The sequence below is a fragment of the Bidens hawaiensis genome, unplaced genomic scaffold (assembly GCF_021521415.1).
Source record: "Bidens hawaiensis isolate Kalapana, Puna unplaced genomic scaffold, B.hawaiensis_p1.1 tig00017158_1, whole genome shotgun sequence".
NCBI classification, from domain to species: domain Eukaryota; kingdom Viridiplantae; phylum Streptophyta; class Magnoliopsida; order Asterales; family Asteraceae; genus Bidens; species Bidens hawaiensis.
Window position 1 is genome coordinate 272028 of NW_027492595.1, and position 20908 is coordinate 292935.

Here is a 20908-nt window from a genome sequence, read left to right on the forward strand (position 1 = left end):
TGTTGTTGAACACGTTATCATAACTTAAACACTTGTACTAGGTAACGGTTAGCGAGTCAAGTGCATCCTTTTGGTTTTGAGATAAGTATATTACACGCGACGCCAGGTGAGTTCATGCTTTTTTTTCCTATTTGTTTTCTGGAGAGAAAACACAAAACTATTTTCGTATACTTGTTTTCTAAAAAGAAAACACCAAACATTTTCCTTACTTTTTTTAGGATTGAAAACACTAAATTGTTTCGTATACTTGTTTTCTGGATTGAAAACAAAAAACATTTGCCTATACATGTTTTCTGGATTGAAAACACCGACGCACTTACATACTGGTTTTCTGGAGGAAAACGCAACAACTTATTTTGGATTTATGTAATTTCTTATATATCACAAGTTTATACTAGATGCCCTTATATCACTTAAAGTCCTTACGTTACCTTGAACCGATAGGATGGGATCGCGGGGTTATATGGAGTAGTACTACTGGGTTTGACAAACCCCACCCGGGCTAGTCGCGCTAGCACGGCTGTGATGTCGTAAAACGGGTGTTATATTTACATAACTTTTATATGCCAGTGTTGGTGATAGACATGGTAAGAAGGCATACATACAGTCAGCTTCGGTTCAAACGTCTAGTAGCTTGTAAATGGGTTAGCTACCCTGATATATTTGAAAGATGCTAAATCTACTACACATATACTACTTATGCTACGTAAACTACATACACTATTTATACTACTTTTTACTACAACTTTTGAACTCACCAACCTCGTGTTGACCCTTGAGTATTTATACTTGCCCAGGTTGCTAGATGTGCTAAGGAGCGGGTTGCATTGCATATGTTAGGAGTCACAGTTGTCGCATGAACTTTTATTTCACGTTGTATTCATTTGATGGGTTGTGCATGTTTGAGCACATGGTTTATTATTTTAAAACATTTACTTTACACTTCCGCAAAACTTTAAACTCTTTGGTTTGGTTTGGTTTTTCTCATTTTTGAATGAGACATAAATAATGTTTTAAATATTTGAATTGGATGTTTGGTATAACAAATGAGCTAGATCCTGGTATGTCACACGCCTCGTGGTTAGACTCCGTTAGTCGAAATTTGAGGGTGTAACAGATGGCCATATAAATAAATATATAAAATATATTTATTCTTACAATCCGCACATTTACCACTTTTGTTGATCATCTACAAGGTTCAAAATCAATAATCCTTGTACCTTCATTCCAAGTCTTTTTTTACTTCCAAATGGATCTAGCCGTGAATTCTATTGAAGTATATATTACAAATTTAAAATATTTAGCATGATACAAACTTTAATACAACATTTTAGTTAACAAAAGAACGTACAATTGCTATCAAGACTTCAGTTTATTATTACAAGCCACATATCCTACAAACACCAAGTTGCAGCCATAAAGTTCCTTATGTTTTATGTATATTTCCTTCAACTTCTTTTATTTTATAGTCCACATGACGATCGATCTTGGCATGTGCTCATCCCTACAAACACATATAATGTTCATGCAAGTGATTAACAATTAACGAACTTTAAATTTATCAATTAACATGGACTAACTTTATCAACAAAGTTTAAAATCATGAAAACACGACAAAGGAGAAAGACTTACCTTTACTCGGGTTTTTATTCAGCAGCCTGAGCTACATTAATAATGTTTTTACGGTCAAATATTTTAATCCAGTAGCCATCAGGATCTTTAATAAATGCAATCCCTTTCATTTTCCCTACATCAAAATTATACGCGGTTTCACAATCATGTATAAATACATTACTCGTATGTAAAGTTACCTTCATCAGGCTTTTTGACAAATGGAACGCTTAGACTTTCAAATCTTTTACACGCGGTGTACGTGTCATCAACCGTTATACCAATATGTCCTGCGCATAATATAACAAAGTATTTAAGGGAGAGTGAAATGGTTTGTATACACAAGGTGCATACTAGCAACACTCGTACCGAATCCTCTAGGTTCTGAGTTCCCATTATGGTACGCTTGGAATCTACGGTCTGTTTCACTACCCCAGTTGCTAGAAAAATGTTACAAAATGTTAGATTTAAAGATGACGTGGCAAATATTTGAAAATATAAAATTTCCCACTGTGTAATCTCAATGGTAGCCTTTTTATCAAATGTCCATTGTGTACGCTCGATTGGATCTTTAGGAGCGGATGACGTGTCCTGTGAAGAAGAATTTATGGTGATTTTATTGAAGTGATTACATAATCGGAAATTAGGTTTATGGGTTTTAAAAACAGTTCGCTCGATTGGATCTTTAGGAGCGGATGACGTGTCCTGTGAAGAAGAATTTATGGTGATTTTATTGAAGTGGTTACATAATCGGAAATTAGGTTTATGGGTTTTAAAAACAGTTCAGTTTCGTTTTTTTTTTATTATAATTAGTCACTTGGTCTCGTAACTTTTGGGGTGAAAAAACAACCTAAATGGCTAAATTAATGATGAACTTCGGCTTGAAACTTTGGGCCTAAGCTTTTCTATTAATTAAGGGATGTGTTATTCATACACCCTTTATAGGACGTATGTAGAGATAATATGTGTGTTAAAAGGGTGTGTAAATATCCAAAAAGGGTGTGTGAATAACCATCACCTTAATTAATTAGTAGAACTTTAGGGCTACACCATTATAATCTATAATTTCAATAACAAAAGCCAGTTTTGTCAGGGAATGGTTTGGTTTTCAAGAGTTTTTAATCAAAATAGACTAAAATAGCTAGGCATATCTATTTCTTCATATTTCAAACTCTATGAAGTTTCTTTCTTTTCTACAGTTAATAAAAATCATTGTTTTAGACGATGCTTATGTAGAAAGCCTTTTTTTCTAGTATTTACTAGTGAATTTGATCTTTCTTTACATTTTTCTTTCTATAGTGGAAATAGTCGCACGTAATGACAGATCACGGCCATATTATTAAAAGCTTGTGGTAAGAATGGGTTTCGTTCGAGCGCTCGAAAATAATATTCCAAAGCTTTTGTGTGTTCTCCGTTACTTGTGTGGATAAGTCCTATGTTATAGAGTATAGTATCTAATTGATAAAGTAAGCACCGTAAAAATCTTCAATAACAAAAGCCAGTTTTGTCAAGGAATGGTTTGGTTTTCAAGAGTTTTTAATCAAAATAGGTTGGGAGGAATAAATATTTACCAAAATTGGGAGTTTGAAACTTATTTACCAAAATATGTGTTTTATAGAGATTTGTCTTTTCCTTACATAATCTTATTGGGTAAAATTAATGTCTACTAATAAACTTTTATTGAAGAAAATAATGTCTAGTTTCTTGAAAATAATTGAGAAAATGATTATAAAAAAGGTACGTACAAAATAAAAAAAATAATTGTGCTTAAAACTAAAAACAAAACATACAAGAATGAATATCAGTGGAGCCACGATATAGCCAAATAACGAAATTAATATATTTTATTTAAAATGCTCATCACGTAGAACAAATTCCTTTTTCTCTATAAAATTTATTTTCATCATTATGTGTGAAAATTGTTTCCGTTCGTTAAATATTAAAAAAAAATAGAACACATAGTTGTGTTTATTTTTTTCTTCTCAACATTCCGATATAATATTTGTTGAAAACAAATTTGTATATGAGTGTTGGTAACGTATGGTATTATGACAAACCAAAACGATTCCAACCAAACAACATGAGTATTGTTATTAGTTTTACTGGGATAGGTACCCGCATTCATTTTTATGGTTTTCACAATTATGTTTATTTTTTCTCTTGACATTTTAGCATAGATTTTGTTGAAACGGTATTGTTCAACATTTTATTTGAATATAGTAAGTTTTTCGATTGCCGGTATCGTATTGATACGGATGTTGATTCGAACATATTCTGCCTAAGCAACGTCGATATTGGTATCGATATTAAATCTAGTTCTATTTTTGAATGCCCTTGATATAAGAAAAAAACATATGGATGAAAACAATTATAAATCAATAACAAAAAAGAACAAAGACATAAAACTAAAAAAATAGTAGTTTTTAATCAGTTTTATAAAATAATAAAAAAATTATTTTAGAAAACAAATTTAAAAAGGTTTCTTTATTTCGATGAAAACATAACTGAAGATAAAAATATAAATTCCAATATTTTTAGTTCATTTTTTAATTATTTTTTTTACAAAGAAAACTTGTAATAGATATGATTTTTACCCAGTAAGGTTATGAGTGGAAAATGACAAATCTACCTAAATTCACCTATTTTAGTAAATAAGTTTCAAATTTCCCATTCTAGTAAATACTTATTCCTCACACCCCATTTTAGTAAAAAAAAAAATCATTTCAATACATGCCAAGTCAAAACCGAACTGAAATTCGGTTTTAGAAAAAACATAAACAAAAACTGTCGATTTTGATTTTGGGTTGGGTTCTGTTATTTCGATTACGCATCATTTTTCTGTTTCATGCATGCTCCATTAGATAGTAAGTACGCGGGTTAAACCTCTTACCTCATAGCCCAGAAAATACAAGCTAAATTTCATATCAGGAAAATCCAGTCTTCTAAGCAATCTGCAATTTGAAAATGATATTCAACTACTTTGTTCGGTTATAGTTAAAAGAACACGAACATAATGTTGTACGTTCATGTTCGTCCAGTTAGTTTACGGCCTTGATCAATAAAATAATAACACTTACGACATTCCGAGGACCTTCGAGTAGAACCTAAGACTTTCTTTTGGATCTTTAATTCGGTACATCTGAATATTAAGAAAGTACATGGTTAGTGCACCTTTAAAATATGATTACATACTTCAAACTATTTTTGGTTCATGAATCATGATCATGTGGCTGACCTAAGTACCAAACTTTGTATTTGTTGTATTGATTAATGTTGAACGTTCATTTTTTCAATAAATCACGAAAAAGTTACATCACCGATTACTCTTTTTTTTATAAAATGACTATTATACCCTTTATTTATAAAAGTAAAAAAAAAAGTAGAATAAAATTATGAAACATTGGCACATAGCCCGGCTTTCACAACTTAAAATTGTGGATTGTTTGATACTAGGGGTGAGAGAAAATAAAAAAAAATCGGTTCACTCCCAATTATGCTTAGGGGTTGTTTGTTTACATTCGAATTGAGCAATTCAGATGTAAACATCTGATTCATTCAGACTTCAGACTGTTTGGTTTCAAACAGAAAAATATCTGAATGGTTAAAATTAGGACTGAATCATTCAGACTTATTGTTTTTACTGAATGAGACAAATATTCATTCAGATCTGGATGAACCAAACAGCCTCTTACTCCAAAATCTAGTTGTAGGTCTGTAACGAACTTTTTTGAATGTTTGTTATTGGATTTAATACCCATATTCATTATTTTAGGCCAAAATTTTAATGCCTAACTTCATTATTAGGCTATTAGCAAAATATATATATATATATATATATATCAATCAAAATTACACTTTTAGGCTCGAATTTATTGTTTTGGGTCAATATTTATTAGGCCCACACATTTTAAGCCCAAATGTAAAACTGAAAACCAACTCTTAACAAACCGGGTAAAGACGAAAAACCAAAAACTGAATAGGTACGAAAATCCACCAACCAAAATTTCGGTTTTGATTTTGTTGGAACCCAACACCCCCCTTAGATGCAAGTTTCATACACTCATATTTGTATACACAATTTAAAAGCATGTGAAAACACTTGATCAAGTACCGTTTGTTGCACGAAGTAGCTCTTTGTTTCTGCATCAGGTGGTCCACTTCGGAGTCCCGAATTCTTCTCCGGCGTTTCCTTATCTGTAGCCATTGACGACGAAACCAATCATTAACGTATATTAATGAAAAACTTCAAAGATGATTACAAAAAACATGGAGGGGACTTGAGGTGCATAATTATAGGGTTTGCTAGTTAGTAGAGAATCTGAGTGAACAAGATAAGGTATTCGTGGTTACAAAATCCGCCATGCAAATGAGAATAAAGCTTGAGAATCCGGAGATGATAGTGAAATATTATGCCCACCATCATGGATGAACCTTAATGGAACCCCCCCCCCCCCCACCCCACCACACACACACACACAAAATCATTTTTTCACTATTGTGTAAATTTACCTGTTATCATCCGAAATATTCGAGCCCCTCCCCACGTTTCCATCTAAATTTTGCCGTTGCCGGCAATTAAACATGAATTTGTGATATAAAAAATGCATAAACAGTCATTGGGATGTTATATATCTTGGAAGGCACAAGAATAAAAAAAATAAAAACAAATAAACAAAGTTATGGAAAATTATGAAGGTTTTATGACTACACCTTATTTTTGTAAAAAGTCATAAATCTGACTGGGCGTCACATGGCGCATAACTTTATGACTACACATGGTCTTAGAATGGAGTGTTAGAACACATCTTTTGTATATGTGGGGTGTCATATGAACTTATCAAACTTGTTAAAGCATGTTGGGCATATTAATTACTACTATATAGTATATTCTGAATTTAAATGTAATGTTTTGTAAAGCATACAAGTTGACATTATGAAAGTAAACATATTAAGATCGTTTACTATTTGGAAAGGGTGGAAACAAATTATACCGTGTTAAAATAAACATCTTGGTGTTGTTATTAGACAATTGTTAGAAACACCACCAATATAAAACCATAAACACAATTAACATGAGCAAAACCTTCAGGACCATCATATTTCTCAATTTATTTATATACTTTTTTTATCACAAGTTCATAACTTGATAACCATGATAGTGTAGTGGGTGGTGCTTGGTAATTTTAGTGTTATCAACATGATTTTAATTGTATTAGGTGAACTTGATGATATAAAAAATATTATTAGTCATTAACGAATTAGGAGACGCGGAAGTGCAAACTCATTTATTTCCAATAATAATACGTTTTTTGTTTAGCCATATACTAATGAGTTGGGCTTCGATTAAACAATTGATACGGGCTTAATAGGTATTCGGGCTTTGAAGTTAAATTGCAATTCGGCTTACGGTTTCACATTGAGATTTAATTGCAGTTGGGTTTCAAGCTTTGGAGATTTTCTTGGAATTGGGCCAGGTATGCTAATGATCCGATTTGGGATCTGTTTGTGGGGGGCGGTTTTGTAAACGGCTGTAACAAAACGGGTTTAGGTAATAACCGCAGGACGGTGCCCAATTTATTCTCTCGATCAATAATCAAATTCGTTCTTGAAATAGCCTAATCGATTAAACACTGAGTGTACCCTCAATTGGTTTGATCTGATTGTGTCATCACGATTTTAAATTAATTTGGGTGCTTAAAAGGTTACATGCACTAGGGCCATGTGTGTATGTGTGGGGCACAAAATGTTCAACCAATCAAACTACTTCACTCACATTTTTATTAAAAAAAATTAAATAGCATTGTGTTTTTAATCACTATGCGATTTTAAATGAGAAGTTAGTAAGAGCCCAAGCCTACATTGCAGTGACGTGAGAGTCTCGTTTTCACTTTTAACTTAAACCATTACACATAATGTGCGTGATTACCATTATTACTACCACCCTTACTAAGCCTACCAATACCACAATCAATAACACTAATAACACTAGTACCATCATTAAAACAACTTTTATTTTTACCTTTTAAAAAGAACGAACAATTAATCAAATAAGAAAATGTATAAAGTAAAGACTAGGACTTGAAAACCCTATGAAACTTATGAGGACTACATCTAAATCTAGGAACCAAATTAAAGCAGTGCTACTTATGCTAATGAAGCAATTAAAATGAAATTAAAAGTTGGCATTAAGATCCTACAACACTTCAACCAAACAATAGCTTTCAAGTCCACAATGCTACATTAAAGCAATGAATGATAATGTTAGAAGAAAAATACAGGCTTATAACATGTCTAAACTACTTGAAATTTGAAAAAACCTTCTTTGCACGGGAAAAAAAGTATTAAATATAGTAACACTAGTCTGATCCTCTCGTTTTACGGGAGTTTATTTAAGTTTTTGTTTTTAATCGTTTTGCTATTTTATGATGATTTATTTTATTTTTTAACGTAGTTTGCTTTAATTTAATACATATATATTAGTTTGTTATTATATTTTTTTGCGTTTGGGTATTTTCAATTGAGATGTGTAGGTTTTTAGATTTTTAACGAACAAAAATACACGAACACGAGCATGTTGATTTTTTTTAAATAAACAAACATGAACAAAAATATTTGTCTGATGAAAAATGGTACGTTGATGTAGTTAACGATGACGGGTAATATCGGAAGTTAACCGGTGATGGAGATGATAGACCATCAATGGAGAACATGTAAAGAAGATAAATTAAATTAGGGTTTGAAGATGAAAGTATTTACCAATAAATAATATCTCATAACCCATTTGAGAGCTATTAGAGTTTGGTAAGACCCATAACTCGTGGAAATTATTCTTTGATGATTAAAAGGTTATTTCACAAATAAATGAGAAGTTATAACCCGTTTAATGGTTATCCGGGTTTGGTGAGACCCATGACCCACGAAAAATTATTGTTTGATTATGAAAGAGTTTCATAAATAAATGAGATGTTATAACCCATTTAAAAACTATCTGGGTTTGGTAAGACCCATATCCACTATTTCGGGTCAAATGCATGAGAAGCTTCCATTTAGAAATCAAGCAATCTGGTGGCTCTAGAGAATTAGGGGGACAACCTGAGAACGACACGTAGGATTTTATGGTAGACAATTATATAGATAGTTAGATTAGATACACGGAGATAGACACATGAACATGTAATTATGTGTTCTAAAAGACAAAGTGAATTTAACATTCCATTTATCCCTACATTTTCTAAGTTATTATCACAGTTACACTAATATTTATAAACAAGTATTTGTTATAATAAACTATTTACATTTTCCTGTCTTGTGTATAAAAATAAGAAAAGTTCAAATTACAAAATTTTAAACTTTAATAAAGCTTTTAAATTAATAAATGTACCTTAGAGCATTCATAATCCTTCCTCTAAATTATCAATTTATGTGAGTGCGATTCTCCATCTTTTCTTTTAGGTTGTAAATGGTTGCAAGAGTGGAAGAGAAAAAATTTTCCGTTCATGAGTACATGTAAAGAAACATTGTTCATTCTCTATAATTTTTTAATGTTTTTAAAAGTTGTTATGAATGGAGAAGATAGAAAATGTAATGATTAAAATATAAAAATATTATTTAATTAAAAACATGAAAGAAAAGATAACAATTTAGTGTAATTATAGAGGTATATAGATAGATAATGGATTGTGAATGCCGTTACAAACGTTGAATGAGTTTATATATTTATAAGAGTTAAGTGTCATTTTAGTACCCGTGATTTGATTAACTACGCAACTTTAGTACTTTTTTTGAATTTTTCCCAACTGGTTACTCCATGTTTCATATCATAGGATACTGATTTTCTTCCTAAACGACAAGGAAGTTGTGATCGTGTGTCCAAATCGAAGATTTAGATCTCAAATCAATTAAATGAAAAATACATTATTTCGCATTACGTTGTTGACTTTATGATTAAAGGAAGTTAATAACATAATGTAGACTGGTCACAACAAGTGGGTCATGCAACTGCATGACAACAATAAATAAATTTTAAAGTCCACTAAAAACTACTATAGGCCGGGTACATTACTTGTTGCCCCTTGGGATAGATAGATAGAGTGGCTGAGTGGATGTTGTGTGTCACGTCGGTATCAAACCTAGTAAATGATGTTTTCGCTTGCTTTCTATATCGGGTCTTGTATGGTATATTTTCATCTTTTAATCCACTTATACTAAGGAGACTATTCTTGTCAATGTTTCCTCTCGTTAGTACCGGACCTTATGAGAGAATGTTCTCGCTGATACCAGAGACGATACATCATCTGCTCCATCCTCTTGTTACACTCCTTGTTGCAATGTTGCTTCTACTTTGTTCACTTCACCCTTACTGGGATTTAATGTTTGGTTTCAAGCCGAGTAAATAAAAAAATGTGCACGTTCAAAATCGAATCGAACTACATGTTTAGTTTTAAATAAAAACCAAATGGAGTTTTTGGTTCCACAAGTTGATCTTGGTTCGAACCGATACAATTACATGTTTAGTTTAAACATGAATAAAATCACATCTGCCTTGTTACAATAACCTAACCCCAAAGAAAAAATAAAATAAAATTACATACTAAGTAACGAGATTCTATGCCACTTACCCAGCTTATCTTAGATTTACAATTTCACAAAGATAACCACAAGACATCAAATTTACACTTTCATAAAGAGAACCACGAGGCATCGAATGATTCAGCCCAATATAATGACAAATTTAGCTTGATAATTAAACTCAATCCAATAACATTTATTGATTATTCTGATTTTTTGGTTGAAACTAAACCAAACATAATTCGGATTCTTAGTCGGTTTTGAATGAACAAAATTGCGTTTAGTTCGATTTTCAATTTTAGTTGGGAATTGAAAGTTGAAACCAACAATGATCCGACGAACACCCCTAGTTATAAATTTGTGAGGATCCTTTTGAACATGTGTTATAAGTGCGAATGAACAAAGTTATTTTAACAATTAATAAAACTATAAAAAAGAAGAAAAAAAACATTTAACCACCAATTTAATGCTTACAAAATCCTCATATTTCACTTACCATATATTATATGAAACTTAACGAGTCTATAAAATTCCCAAAAAGGCAAAAACATGCTATAGATCCATAATTTTATATACAACTTCTAGTTCCCATTTCTACCTTTTTTCCCTTCACATAACAACACAACCATTCGGGTTCTCGTCACTGAACAACTGAGGGGCATGAACGTATTCCGCATAACCCGGCCCGTACGCATATTGTGGATACGGATACCCGATCGGACCACCATAAGTTTCCATTTTAAACATCTCCGGCTTACCATCACCGCCACCATTCCCCTCTCCACCCCCTTTGTTTTTCCCCTTCTTCTCACCACCACCACCGCCGTCTTTACCCTCACCACCATTGGCATTGCCACCACCACCCTTCCCCTTCTTTTCACCACCGCCGCCTTTCTTCTCACCATCACCCTCTTTCTTCCCTGGAACTATCTCCACCGCCCGCTTCAACTTATGCTGCAACGCCTCCGCTAGTAACTTCATATCGATCGCTCCTTTCACTGCCACCAAATCCTTAGTTTTGTCCAGAGACATATCCATATACCCTGTAACCAATGTCGTATTATAAACGTATAACCGTAACCACTAAAATCTCACTTGTTCCAATTTAGAAACATTAAAAATTCAAAAACTACAAGTAAAATAAAAAAACATGAAAAGACAAAATTACCCTTGGTTTTAGTAACAAGTTTATGAATCTTCCGAATACACCCCTGACAATGCAACGGAACCTTCAACACCGCCATGGTTACCGGTATCTAGTTAACCAAATTAAAAAAACTAGTTAAATGCGTACATTAGCAACAGGTAGTACAAATATGCTAAAATGAACCTCTTTCGGTTTTTCGCCACCGTTCTTTCTGGCGGTTTTGGCAGGTGGTTTGAGGTCCTTTTCAGGTGATACTTTTTGCTGCTTCTTTTTATTCTCACCGCCAGCATTATCACCGTCGTTGGCTTTCTTCGCCGCCGGCGAGAGCACTTCCACCTTTTTTTTGGTTTTTTCTTCAACTTTTTGCCGGAGTTTGACCGGATCAAGGTATCCGATCACCGTCAGTTTGTTCAGCTCACTGTCACCGATTCTAACAGACTCAACACCTATACACACAATTGTAAATTGCTTAAAAAAATTAGTATTAATAATAACTTTAAAAAAAAGTAATAATATTGTGCATAGTAACGTATAGGCCCATAAGAATCGAAACTTTGTTTTTAGTAGGATTAAGTTTGCTATCCAAAAGGGGGTTGCGGTGCAGCTTGTTGCCCGCTTACCTGCCACTTCATTTTAAATCGTTTGGATTTTTCTATGATTCCGTATGATGATAAAAATTATAATATTATTATTAATAACATGTGTACTAAGGGCGTAAACCGAGCAAGCCAAGTGACAACTAATCATTCACCCACAATCGGTTTCACTAACCCGAACTTGTTTCCACTGTTTCACAAACCAAGCTAATGGCGTCAGTGTTACCAAACAAGCCGACAAAACCGATGCACTAACCAGTGGCGAAGCTTAGACGAGTTCGTGGTTGGGTGCCCCCTTAAAAGGTATTAAAAAATATCATAAACGAGGGGGGCTCAAATTCGGGCAAAAACAAAAAAATTACATTACGTATACACATTTTCGAACAAAATAAAAAGTCAATTTACACTACTGCGTAAAAACAAGGGGGCCACCCAAGCCCTAAGGAAGCTTCGCCCTTGACACTAACCAAGTGGTGCCTCAAGTACACACTAATAATACTAAAACATTTTTAAAGTTTAACCGTTTATAGTTAAAACAGGCTCGTTCAAATATTAACTAAACGGCTATTCTAACTAATAGTTTTCATAGTATGACCATTTTATAATTAGAACAGCTGTCCAGATACTGTTCAACTAGTAGTTCTACCAAATAATTATTTTCGTCAAAAAATAAATAAGTGTTTTGTGACGGCCGTTTGGACGTTTGATGGGATGAAATCAAAAAAATTGATGTAGGTATGTCAAATTATCGGAACTCACCGTCGAGTGTACGGACAGCTTTAACTACTCTACCAGCACAACCTTCACAATGAAGATCAATTTTCAGAACCACCACACTAATAATATCAGCAGCTTTTTGCTTCTTTCCACCGTCACCACCACTGTTGCCGCCGTCGTTTTCATTGTTGACTTGCGTCTTCTTCTGCAAAACCCACAAAATATTAACCAAAACTAAGATAATTAAAACGTTAAAAACTGAAAAATTGATTAATAAAAATAATTACCTTTGCCATTGCCGGGAAATGGAGAGCCGGAGAAAACAGGGGAGCTAATGTAATGTAATGGGGTTGTTAGTATTATTATATAGAGGAATTAAGTTGCAGAAATGGTCATGTCAAATTAATGAAATGAATGATTTAAGATTTGATTGGAAATAATTAAATGAATTTGAAAGGAAGTGAAGCAGCGGTTATGATGATGATGATGATGATGATGATGATGATGATGGTGAACTTGAAGTGGTGGGAGGGGTGTGCAACTGAACTGCTTTTATATGACCAGGTCCAAGCTTCCTCATCAAAATTCGCTTTTATATTTTATTATAATAATAATAATAATAATAATAATAATAATAATAATAATAGTTTTTTTAACAACGGTTAAAACCACACTCATACCTAGGGATGATCATTTTCTCTCAAATACTCGTACTTGTACTGTACTGTAGTGGTACCGATTTAGTCTATTTGGTACGGATATTGGTATTTGTTTTTGTTGAATTTCGTACATATACAATCGGCTATATGTACGGGTATGATACAAGTACCTTTGTTATTTTTAAGTGTTTAAAATATGTAAGGGTTTAATGGAGATTCTTTATATCTCTACCATATATAATGGAGGAGTCAAGGGCCTCTTAAAATTTAAGAGGTATAAGATTTGTTACTAATTGTACAACACACAATGTATAAAAATATGAAGTTTTAGGGGTAATGTGGTCTTTTATAACTTCATGAACGGTTAACATTATTCCATTCAAATATAGTTACAAATATGGTCCTTTTACTTCAATCAAATTATGTTAATTTTGTAGTATAGTTACATATGAAACCCTTTATCTTTACCCATATATTTGACAACTTTATATATAATTTTTATTTCATCTATATCTTCTAATATACTATATATATATAAACCGAATTTACCGTTGTGACGAGCTTATTTTTGTCAACGTTTTGATATACAAAAGTTTCAACACTTATGTGTAATCTATAATGTACAAGTTAATAAAACATAAATGTACAAGCAAATGATGCAATTATGAACCTATAACATGTTACACATACAACCCATGTTCTCCTTTTACTATACCTCAAATATACAAACCAGTCCTTTCAATTATACAACAATTCAAATTACAAAATTTAGTGTCTTAACTTAATAATTATATGTCATTAACCGTTATAATAAATAAACCACATAATAAATGTGAATTGGTTTTGTTAATATTTCATTTTTAACATGACTTTTAATGTAATTAATATAACATAACTTTGAAACAAATTATTGACTTTATTATTGCATGATCAAAATTATTAACATAAAAATTGTTTTTCGTAATTACGTACATCCCATGAACCTATAATATGTTTTAACATCAAGTGAAATCTATTTTCATTAGATTATATCAAGAAATATTAGTATTAATATTATAAAATTTGTAACTATTGTAACATGTTAAGCTTCTATCAAGGAACTGAACTGAACTAAACTGAACTCGAACAAGGCTCAAGTTTGTCTGAGACGAGTCTTAACTCAAGTTCGAACACAAAAAAGATAAGCTCAAACTTGGAGATAATAAGAAAATCGAGCTCAAAATATATAACGTGTCACTTTATTATGGTTACTTAAAAAGATGTTAGAAAGCATGCCACTTATATTAAGTTTTACTTTGTATGTTGATCTTTAACAAACATAAAATGAGAAGTTATGATGACAAAATGAGTAAAAAAAACATCTAAAAACATCGTTGAAAAATTACCACGTAAAAGTCATATAACAACTTTAACACATATAAGTTCACGTGTTAACTTCGAACAAAATTATGAAAATTTTATAAAATGGCATAGCGTAATGTATGACCACTATAAAATCACATGTTACAAATTTTTACGTTAAACTATATCTTATTCTCATATGTAATGGTCATAAGGGAAAGAAGAAACATTGGTGAAGTAAGTAGCCATAACGTAATGTGCAATTTATGTATAGTTACTGGTTATACTAAGTCCTATAATATAAATAGTGAAGTGTCTCACTTAAACTGTTTTAAAAGGGTATCATATCAAATCCATTTTAGCTAACTCGAATTGTATCATAGTCAAATTGAAGTTCTAAGGTTTTTTTTTTTTTTAGTTTTAAATTCATTGTATTTTTTTTTTCTTTTTGAACTGCAAATTCATTATAACTTAGTTGACTATTATAAGCCCAAACTATCTATGATTTGATATGGATTTTGTTATAATGTTAATAGGTTATTGTATAAATAAAGAGAGATAAAAATTGAATGACGAAGGAGGAAAAGTTAAATTTTGTTAAATACTTAAATCACCAAAAATCCTTATAATAAATGTGTTATTCCAATACAAATATGTCATTCATTTACCACCAAAACTAAAATTACCAGAATAATCATCTTTATTTAAGTTGATTTTTTAATTTGTTCGAAAATATTGCATTATATAGGGTTTCAATAATTTACCTTATATTTCACATATTAAACACTTTACCACTTAATCAAAGTAGGAATGACTTATTTAATTTGAAATCTTTGCACTCGATGATCTTTGATTTTTCAAATAGGACAACTTTTTTTTAGATAATTGTAAATTTACATATCTGTACTATATATAATGCAGGAATGGTGAACCACTTAAAACTTTTTTATATGATAGTCATGTAATGCTTATGAAATAGATATAACACATTCATGCTATTAACTTAAAAACTTTAATAACTAATAAAAACAAATAATACTATGAACTTTTATAAAATATTGCACGAATAACAAAACTAACAAAAGTACTATACAATATATCACGAGATGATTGATAAATCAACATAAACAAGTATAGTGTTGCAAATTATTGACGCCGCAACATCGCGCGGACACCCAACTAGTTTAATTAATATAGAAAATAAATTCTCCTTCCATTAAAAGAAAACTGTTTGTGGTGGTTAAGTTCACTTACTTAACATTTGCAATTTACAATGTATTAGCTGTGTTCACAATAATATGGACCGGTTTTATAACTTTTAATGGTTTGGGTTCGTATTTAAAAAATTAAATGGCAAGGATAGTTATAATACATATAGATTACTCTATACTTAGTTTAAATCAATATAAATAAATAAGGCTCAACGGTCGGTTTGGTCATGGTTTCTGTTCCAGTAATTCAAAGTTCAAACCGTCGACCAAACCAGTGAGTAGAGTGCCAAGCCTTGGTTAACAAGCCGTAAACCGAATCTCACTTAAATTTTACATCAATTGAATTAGTTTACCTTGTTCAGATTAAACGATTTAGAAGTTTCAACTTTACATTAATATCCTTTATAGGCATGATGAATATGTTATTACATTCTTTCTGGTTATATTGTAAGAGTTTTGATGAAAATAGTCCTAAATGTTATATGTTTAAATTATGCTATCATTAACCATAAACTTAAATACTGTGTTTACTATATTTCTAAATCTAGTTAATTTGCGATCGGCTCAAGTAAAATACACTATGTTTATTTCCATAAATATGATGATTCTGACTAATATTTGAAACTCGGATATTTAATAAATAGCATATTTTAGAAAGGGAAAAAACATTAAGTTTTTTCATCTTACATATAGTGATATTATTATAATCATATTAAATAATAACCCTAAATAATAATATAATAAAAATCTCAATTTCATAGTTAAAGAATTTAATATAGAAAATTAGCACAATGACAAATTCCCTATTTTGTTCATCCCATTAATAAGTTATTATAAGTTAATATTATCCATTAAATTATTTTGCTTAAAGACCTTCAATGTTGCTACACTTGTTAGGTAAATAACACTTTGTATTTGATTCGCAACAAACTTAAATATATTACCAATTTTACGTAAAGAAGGTGATAATGGCATAGCTAGTTACATCTATTGATGTAAACAGGTCATACCGGACTATTTTTTTTTTATATATATATATCTTTCTATGCATCCCACTATATGATATTATCTTCAACGTATAAATTCCTGTACGGTTGACGTAATTGTTAGTTCAGTTTTAAATAGGTTATGTATTTAATCAAGTATGTATGATTCATAGAAGTGCGATGAATCTAACAAGTGATACATTTCTCCACTTACCATAATTTGATCAAATTCTATATGGGATGGGTTAAAAATAAAGTCTTTTAAAAATAGGAACTCGTATGAAATGTATCGAACATACTCTGATTATACTCAAACATGCGGTATTGGAACCGTCCCGTCGAACTCTACGATATTATATTATAAGTTTTAGCTTTCCGACCTTTAGCTTGTAGATTTTTGAAATTTTGTTAAAATCATTGTGTATTTTTGTTTGTTTTCGTTACCGTATCTTTTTTTTTTCTCTCTCATAATTATGTTACATTATTCATCATTGTGTTATTTTGTTTAACATTATGTTATATTTTACGATTCATTATTTCTTTGTACCATTTTTAAATTTAAGAGACAGTGTAAGATAACTTGGTCATTTTATATACTATAATTTGATCTTTATTTAATTAGTTATACAATTACAGTACATGCAATGGAAATGAGGTTTAGAATAAACTTTTTTTAAGTATCTTTTCACAAGGCTTTGTGCAATAAGCCAATAATTGCTGATTTTTTTATATAATTACATACTTAACTTCATATTATACATTGCTGATAATTCTTTGTGATACGCATATTATTTAATAATTATTTTGTTTTATGCATATGACTGTACTTGGATCTTCATTACTTATTTAAACCGTATTACTAGAAAATTGATTAAAATGCTTGTTTAGTTACATTGAACTTGTTATTTTGTTTATGTTGGTCTTAAAGTATACCGCATGAGTTAAATGTTAAATTCTATTATTATAACATGATATTTAAAACTTTGCAATTAATTTCATATGTGTTAAATGGGTCGTGTATGGAGGATGGTTGGTCAAATTCGACACGAATCCAAATATTACACGAGTTTTTAGTTTTACTAGCTGGCACAGACATAACTTGTTTGATCCAAAAATTTTATTTGTCTTTTGCATATACTACTTTACATTACAACTAGATATACAAATGTATATAAATCAATAACACGAGTACGGAAAACCGATGATTACTTCTTTTTGTTTATCATTTATAATTTGATATCCAATCAATCCAAATTGCAAAACAAAATAATATATATTTAAATAAAAACAAACATGTTAACAGAGTTAGTTCGTGAACAACTAAACAAGTTAAGTTGACTAACACAACCTGTTGTTCAGGATCGATCGAAACATACAAAAACTCATTCGTATTAAACTTTGGCCATAATTTTTATGTTAAATTCATGGCGTGTCAGAAATTTACACATGTAGGATAAGAAATCTCCATGCTTAAAAGATGTTTAACGTCTCTAGTAAATCAAATAGGTATAATCTAATGCATTTTTACATTTGCTATTCCTGTTTTGGTTGGATGGTAAATACTTTGTAGTGGATACCAGAATTTAAAATCAACATGTCAATAAATTTTTTATTAAGAGTAGTTTAAAATAGGACTAGATGAGTATGTGTGACTGTTTAATAAGAAGGGATCGTTACATCTACCGGGAAAATACGATTAAATCCAAATATCATGGAAAATAAAGCTTTTATACTTTTACTTTTCTTTTATTGGGAAGTTTGCATTTTTGCACTTTAGCATACATATTTTTCATTTTTTAAAAAAGTCAATCCCACGTGTGCCCCCACATGATACTTTTATACAGTTATTGTACAATCACCTTATTTTATTAAATAGATTAAATAACTAATAATAAATAAACACATTTACAAAGAGTCGTGAGACAAACTGCTTAAATTTTATTTAAATAATTTCACATACTTAACTTTGAGTAATCGTTTATATTCCTTTATTCATCTTCATTTAACATTGTTAAAGATCCAAGTTAATTATTGTAAAAAAAGAAAAGGATGAAGTGGTGCATCTTTACGCATGAGATTATGGTCATGATGGATGGTGGTGGTGATACCATGCACTTTCAAGCTAATTCTGAGTGGTGGCGCAACCATATAACCTGGACTTAAGTGTGGACATACTCACATGTTGCCACATGTCAACCCACCTCTCAAAACTACCATATTTAGACCATGCATTTAGAGTGAATGTACGGTATTGAAAATCTTGATCTCGTAAATCATAAATTTTGGATACCGATACCAGTATCGGTATCGAAATATTCGGTTCAGTATCGGTTGGGTACGGTAACGACATTTAAGATAAAATTCGAGAAATACTGGTGCCGTACAGATCAGTGTCGACGCTTGGGGTCACCGAAGTCACAGACTCAAAAATTTTTCGGTCGACGATTCGGTTTGTGTCGGTGATTCGGGTTGGGTCATATCAAACAATATGGCATCTATATATCTGATTTTTCATCATTTATTCAAACGATTGTTATTACAATAAAAAACAAAATAATTTATTAACCAACAAAAACATAAAGTATTCATGATAATGCGAGAGAATGGCGAGTAGGGATAAGCAAATTCGATATTGGTACCAACGGTACCGATTTGGTACAGTCGGTACCTAATAGGTACCAAAGTTTTGTTTCGATACTGGTATTTCCCAAATTTTACTTTTAATACCGGTACCGAACCGAATATATTGGAATCGATACCGGTATCAAATATTTGTTATTTTCAGGATTAGGATTTCGGTACCGGTACCACTACCGTAACGGTACGTTACCGATCTCATCCCTAAGGGTGAGTACCTAAAAGAAGAATTACAAATACCTGAAATATTTATAAAAACAAATATTTTATCATTCAACTACTATTTTGTAACTTCTGTTTATAAATATTGTGAGATTTTGTAAAAAAACAAACGATGGGGTATTATATTTATAAAAAAATTACTCAATGGTGACTGGTAGCATTTTAGAAATATACATCTGAAAGCGCTTAATACCTATAAAAATTTTCAAGAAAAATCGTGAAATTTAACCTGCTAACGAAGAAAACGGCAATAGCCGAGCCCACCCCCGAGTCCCCAAAGAGCTACGCCACTGGTACAGATACCGGTACTGAAAACTCAAAAAGTTGTACCGATCAGTAACAATACCAAATTGTTCATCTCTAATTTTAAGAGAGAGACTAGGATGCGAGAGGATGCCACGTCATCACTGTGAGTGCTACACACAACTGTTTTTTGTTATTTCTGAGAACCCCTAAAAATTCCGAGGCCTGGACGAGTAAAATGAAACGGGAGCCAAACTTTTTTTTATATGTGCATAAAGAGAAAATGCCACTTCTAGGATTTAGTATTTATATTTTAACTAAAAATTATATTTTCATATATTATTTATTGTATTTTAAAAAACTCACATCTCTTTTTTAATATTCAATTAAATATTACTTATTTATTCTTGTTCTTTTTATTATTATTTTTTTTACTCACATACAACCATAAAAGTTACTAAAAAGAATAAATATACGGGATGAATAGTAAAAACAAATTTGGGGGTTTGGATGATTTCCTTATAAAGATATGATGAATTGAGATGTGGATGTGTTTAAAATGGTTTTTCGGTTATTTTATTTGTAAGACACAATTACGAAGTTAGTCTAATACATGTCTCTAATATAGCAAGATTGGGTATAAATGTTCAAGAATTGCAGTTATGGATATTAAGGTTTTAATTTTGTAACAATACTAAGTATTTACTTTATCTTCCGTTAAAAGTTAACGGAATTTGCATGAACTCGCCGTCGTAATGCTCGGTATACCAATGCCAAAGATTCAACGCTCGGAATTTAAAAAAAGCCCGATTTTTAACGATCGAATAAACACCGTTTATTATAAGTTTTTGTATGTTAATCTTTTTATATGTTAATTCAACAAATTTAAATTCCGGGTTTTATTAAGGTACCTTTAATAATGTAACTAATACCCATCGAATACGCGTCAATTCGCTGCTGCAACACAATG

General features: G+C 31.3%; 2 protein-coding genes across 2 annotated transcripts; both read right to left on the reverse strand.

Annotated features, from left to right (window-relative positions):
* Positions 1 to 1344: 1344 nt before the first annotated feature.
* Positions 1345 to 5877, reverse strand: LOC143553210 (lactoylglutathione lyase-like). Its single transcript, XM_077043246.1, has 8 exons — positions 5723 to 5877; positions 4689 to 4750; positions 4502 to 4562; positions 2123 to 2202; positions 1981 to 2051; positions 1812 to 1901; positions 1633 to 1747; positions 1345 to 1504 (listed from the first exon to the last, which is right to left on the reverse strand). Exons 1-7 carry the CDS (start codon positions 5813 to 5815, stop codon positions 1647 to 1649), a joined length of 558 nt encoding a protein of 185 aa, XP_076899361.1. The 5' UTR covers positions 5816 to 5877; the 3' UTR covers positions 1345 to 1504; positions 1633 to 1646.
* Positions 5878 to 10786: 4909 nt separating this feature from the next.
* Positions 10787 to 13127, reverse strand: LOC143553209 (heavy metal-associated isoprenylated plant protein 3-like). Its single transcript, XM_077043245.1, has 5 exons — positions 12927 to 13127; positions 12682 to 12844; positions 11510 to 11772; positions 11348 to 11435; positions 10787 to 11222 (listed from the first exon to the last, which is right to left on the reverse strand). The coding sequence occupies exons 1-5, from the start codon at positions 12933 to 12935 to the stop codon at positions 10789 to 10791; spliced, it is 957 nt and encodes a 318-aa protein (XP_076899360.1). The 5' UTR covers positions 12936 to 13127; the 3' UTR covers positions 10787 to 10788.
* Between the last annotated feature and the right edge of the window lie 7781 nt (positions 13128 to 20908).

Bases quoted from the DNA above. Each gene is read 5' to 3' on its own strand.
- LOC143553210 (XM_077043246.1), bottom strand. From the start codon at position 5,815: ATGGCTACAGATAAGGAAACGCCGGAGAAGAATTCGGGACTCCGAAGT. The intron at 2,203-4,501 runs GTAAGAGGTTTA...TCTTCTTCACAG, and splicing joins TGTATTTTCTGGGCTATGAG to GACACGTCATCCGCTCCTAA. The intron at 2,052-2,122 runs GTGGGAAATTTT...ACATTTTTCTAG, and splicing joins GCTACCATTGAGATTACACA to CAACTGGGGTAGTGAAACAG.
- LOC143553209 (XM_077043245.1), bottom strand. The intron at 11,773-12,681 runs GTGAGTTCCGAT...TTGTGTGTATAG, and splicing joins AGCTGTCCGTACACTCGACG to GTGTTGAGTCTGTTAGAATC. The intron at 11,223-11,347 runs GTAATTTTGTCT...CATTGGTTACAG, and splicing joins ACTTGTTACTAAAACCAAGG to GGTATATGGATATGTCTCTG.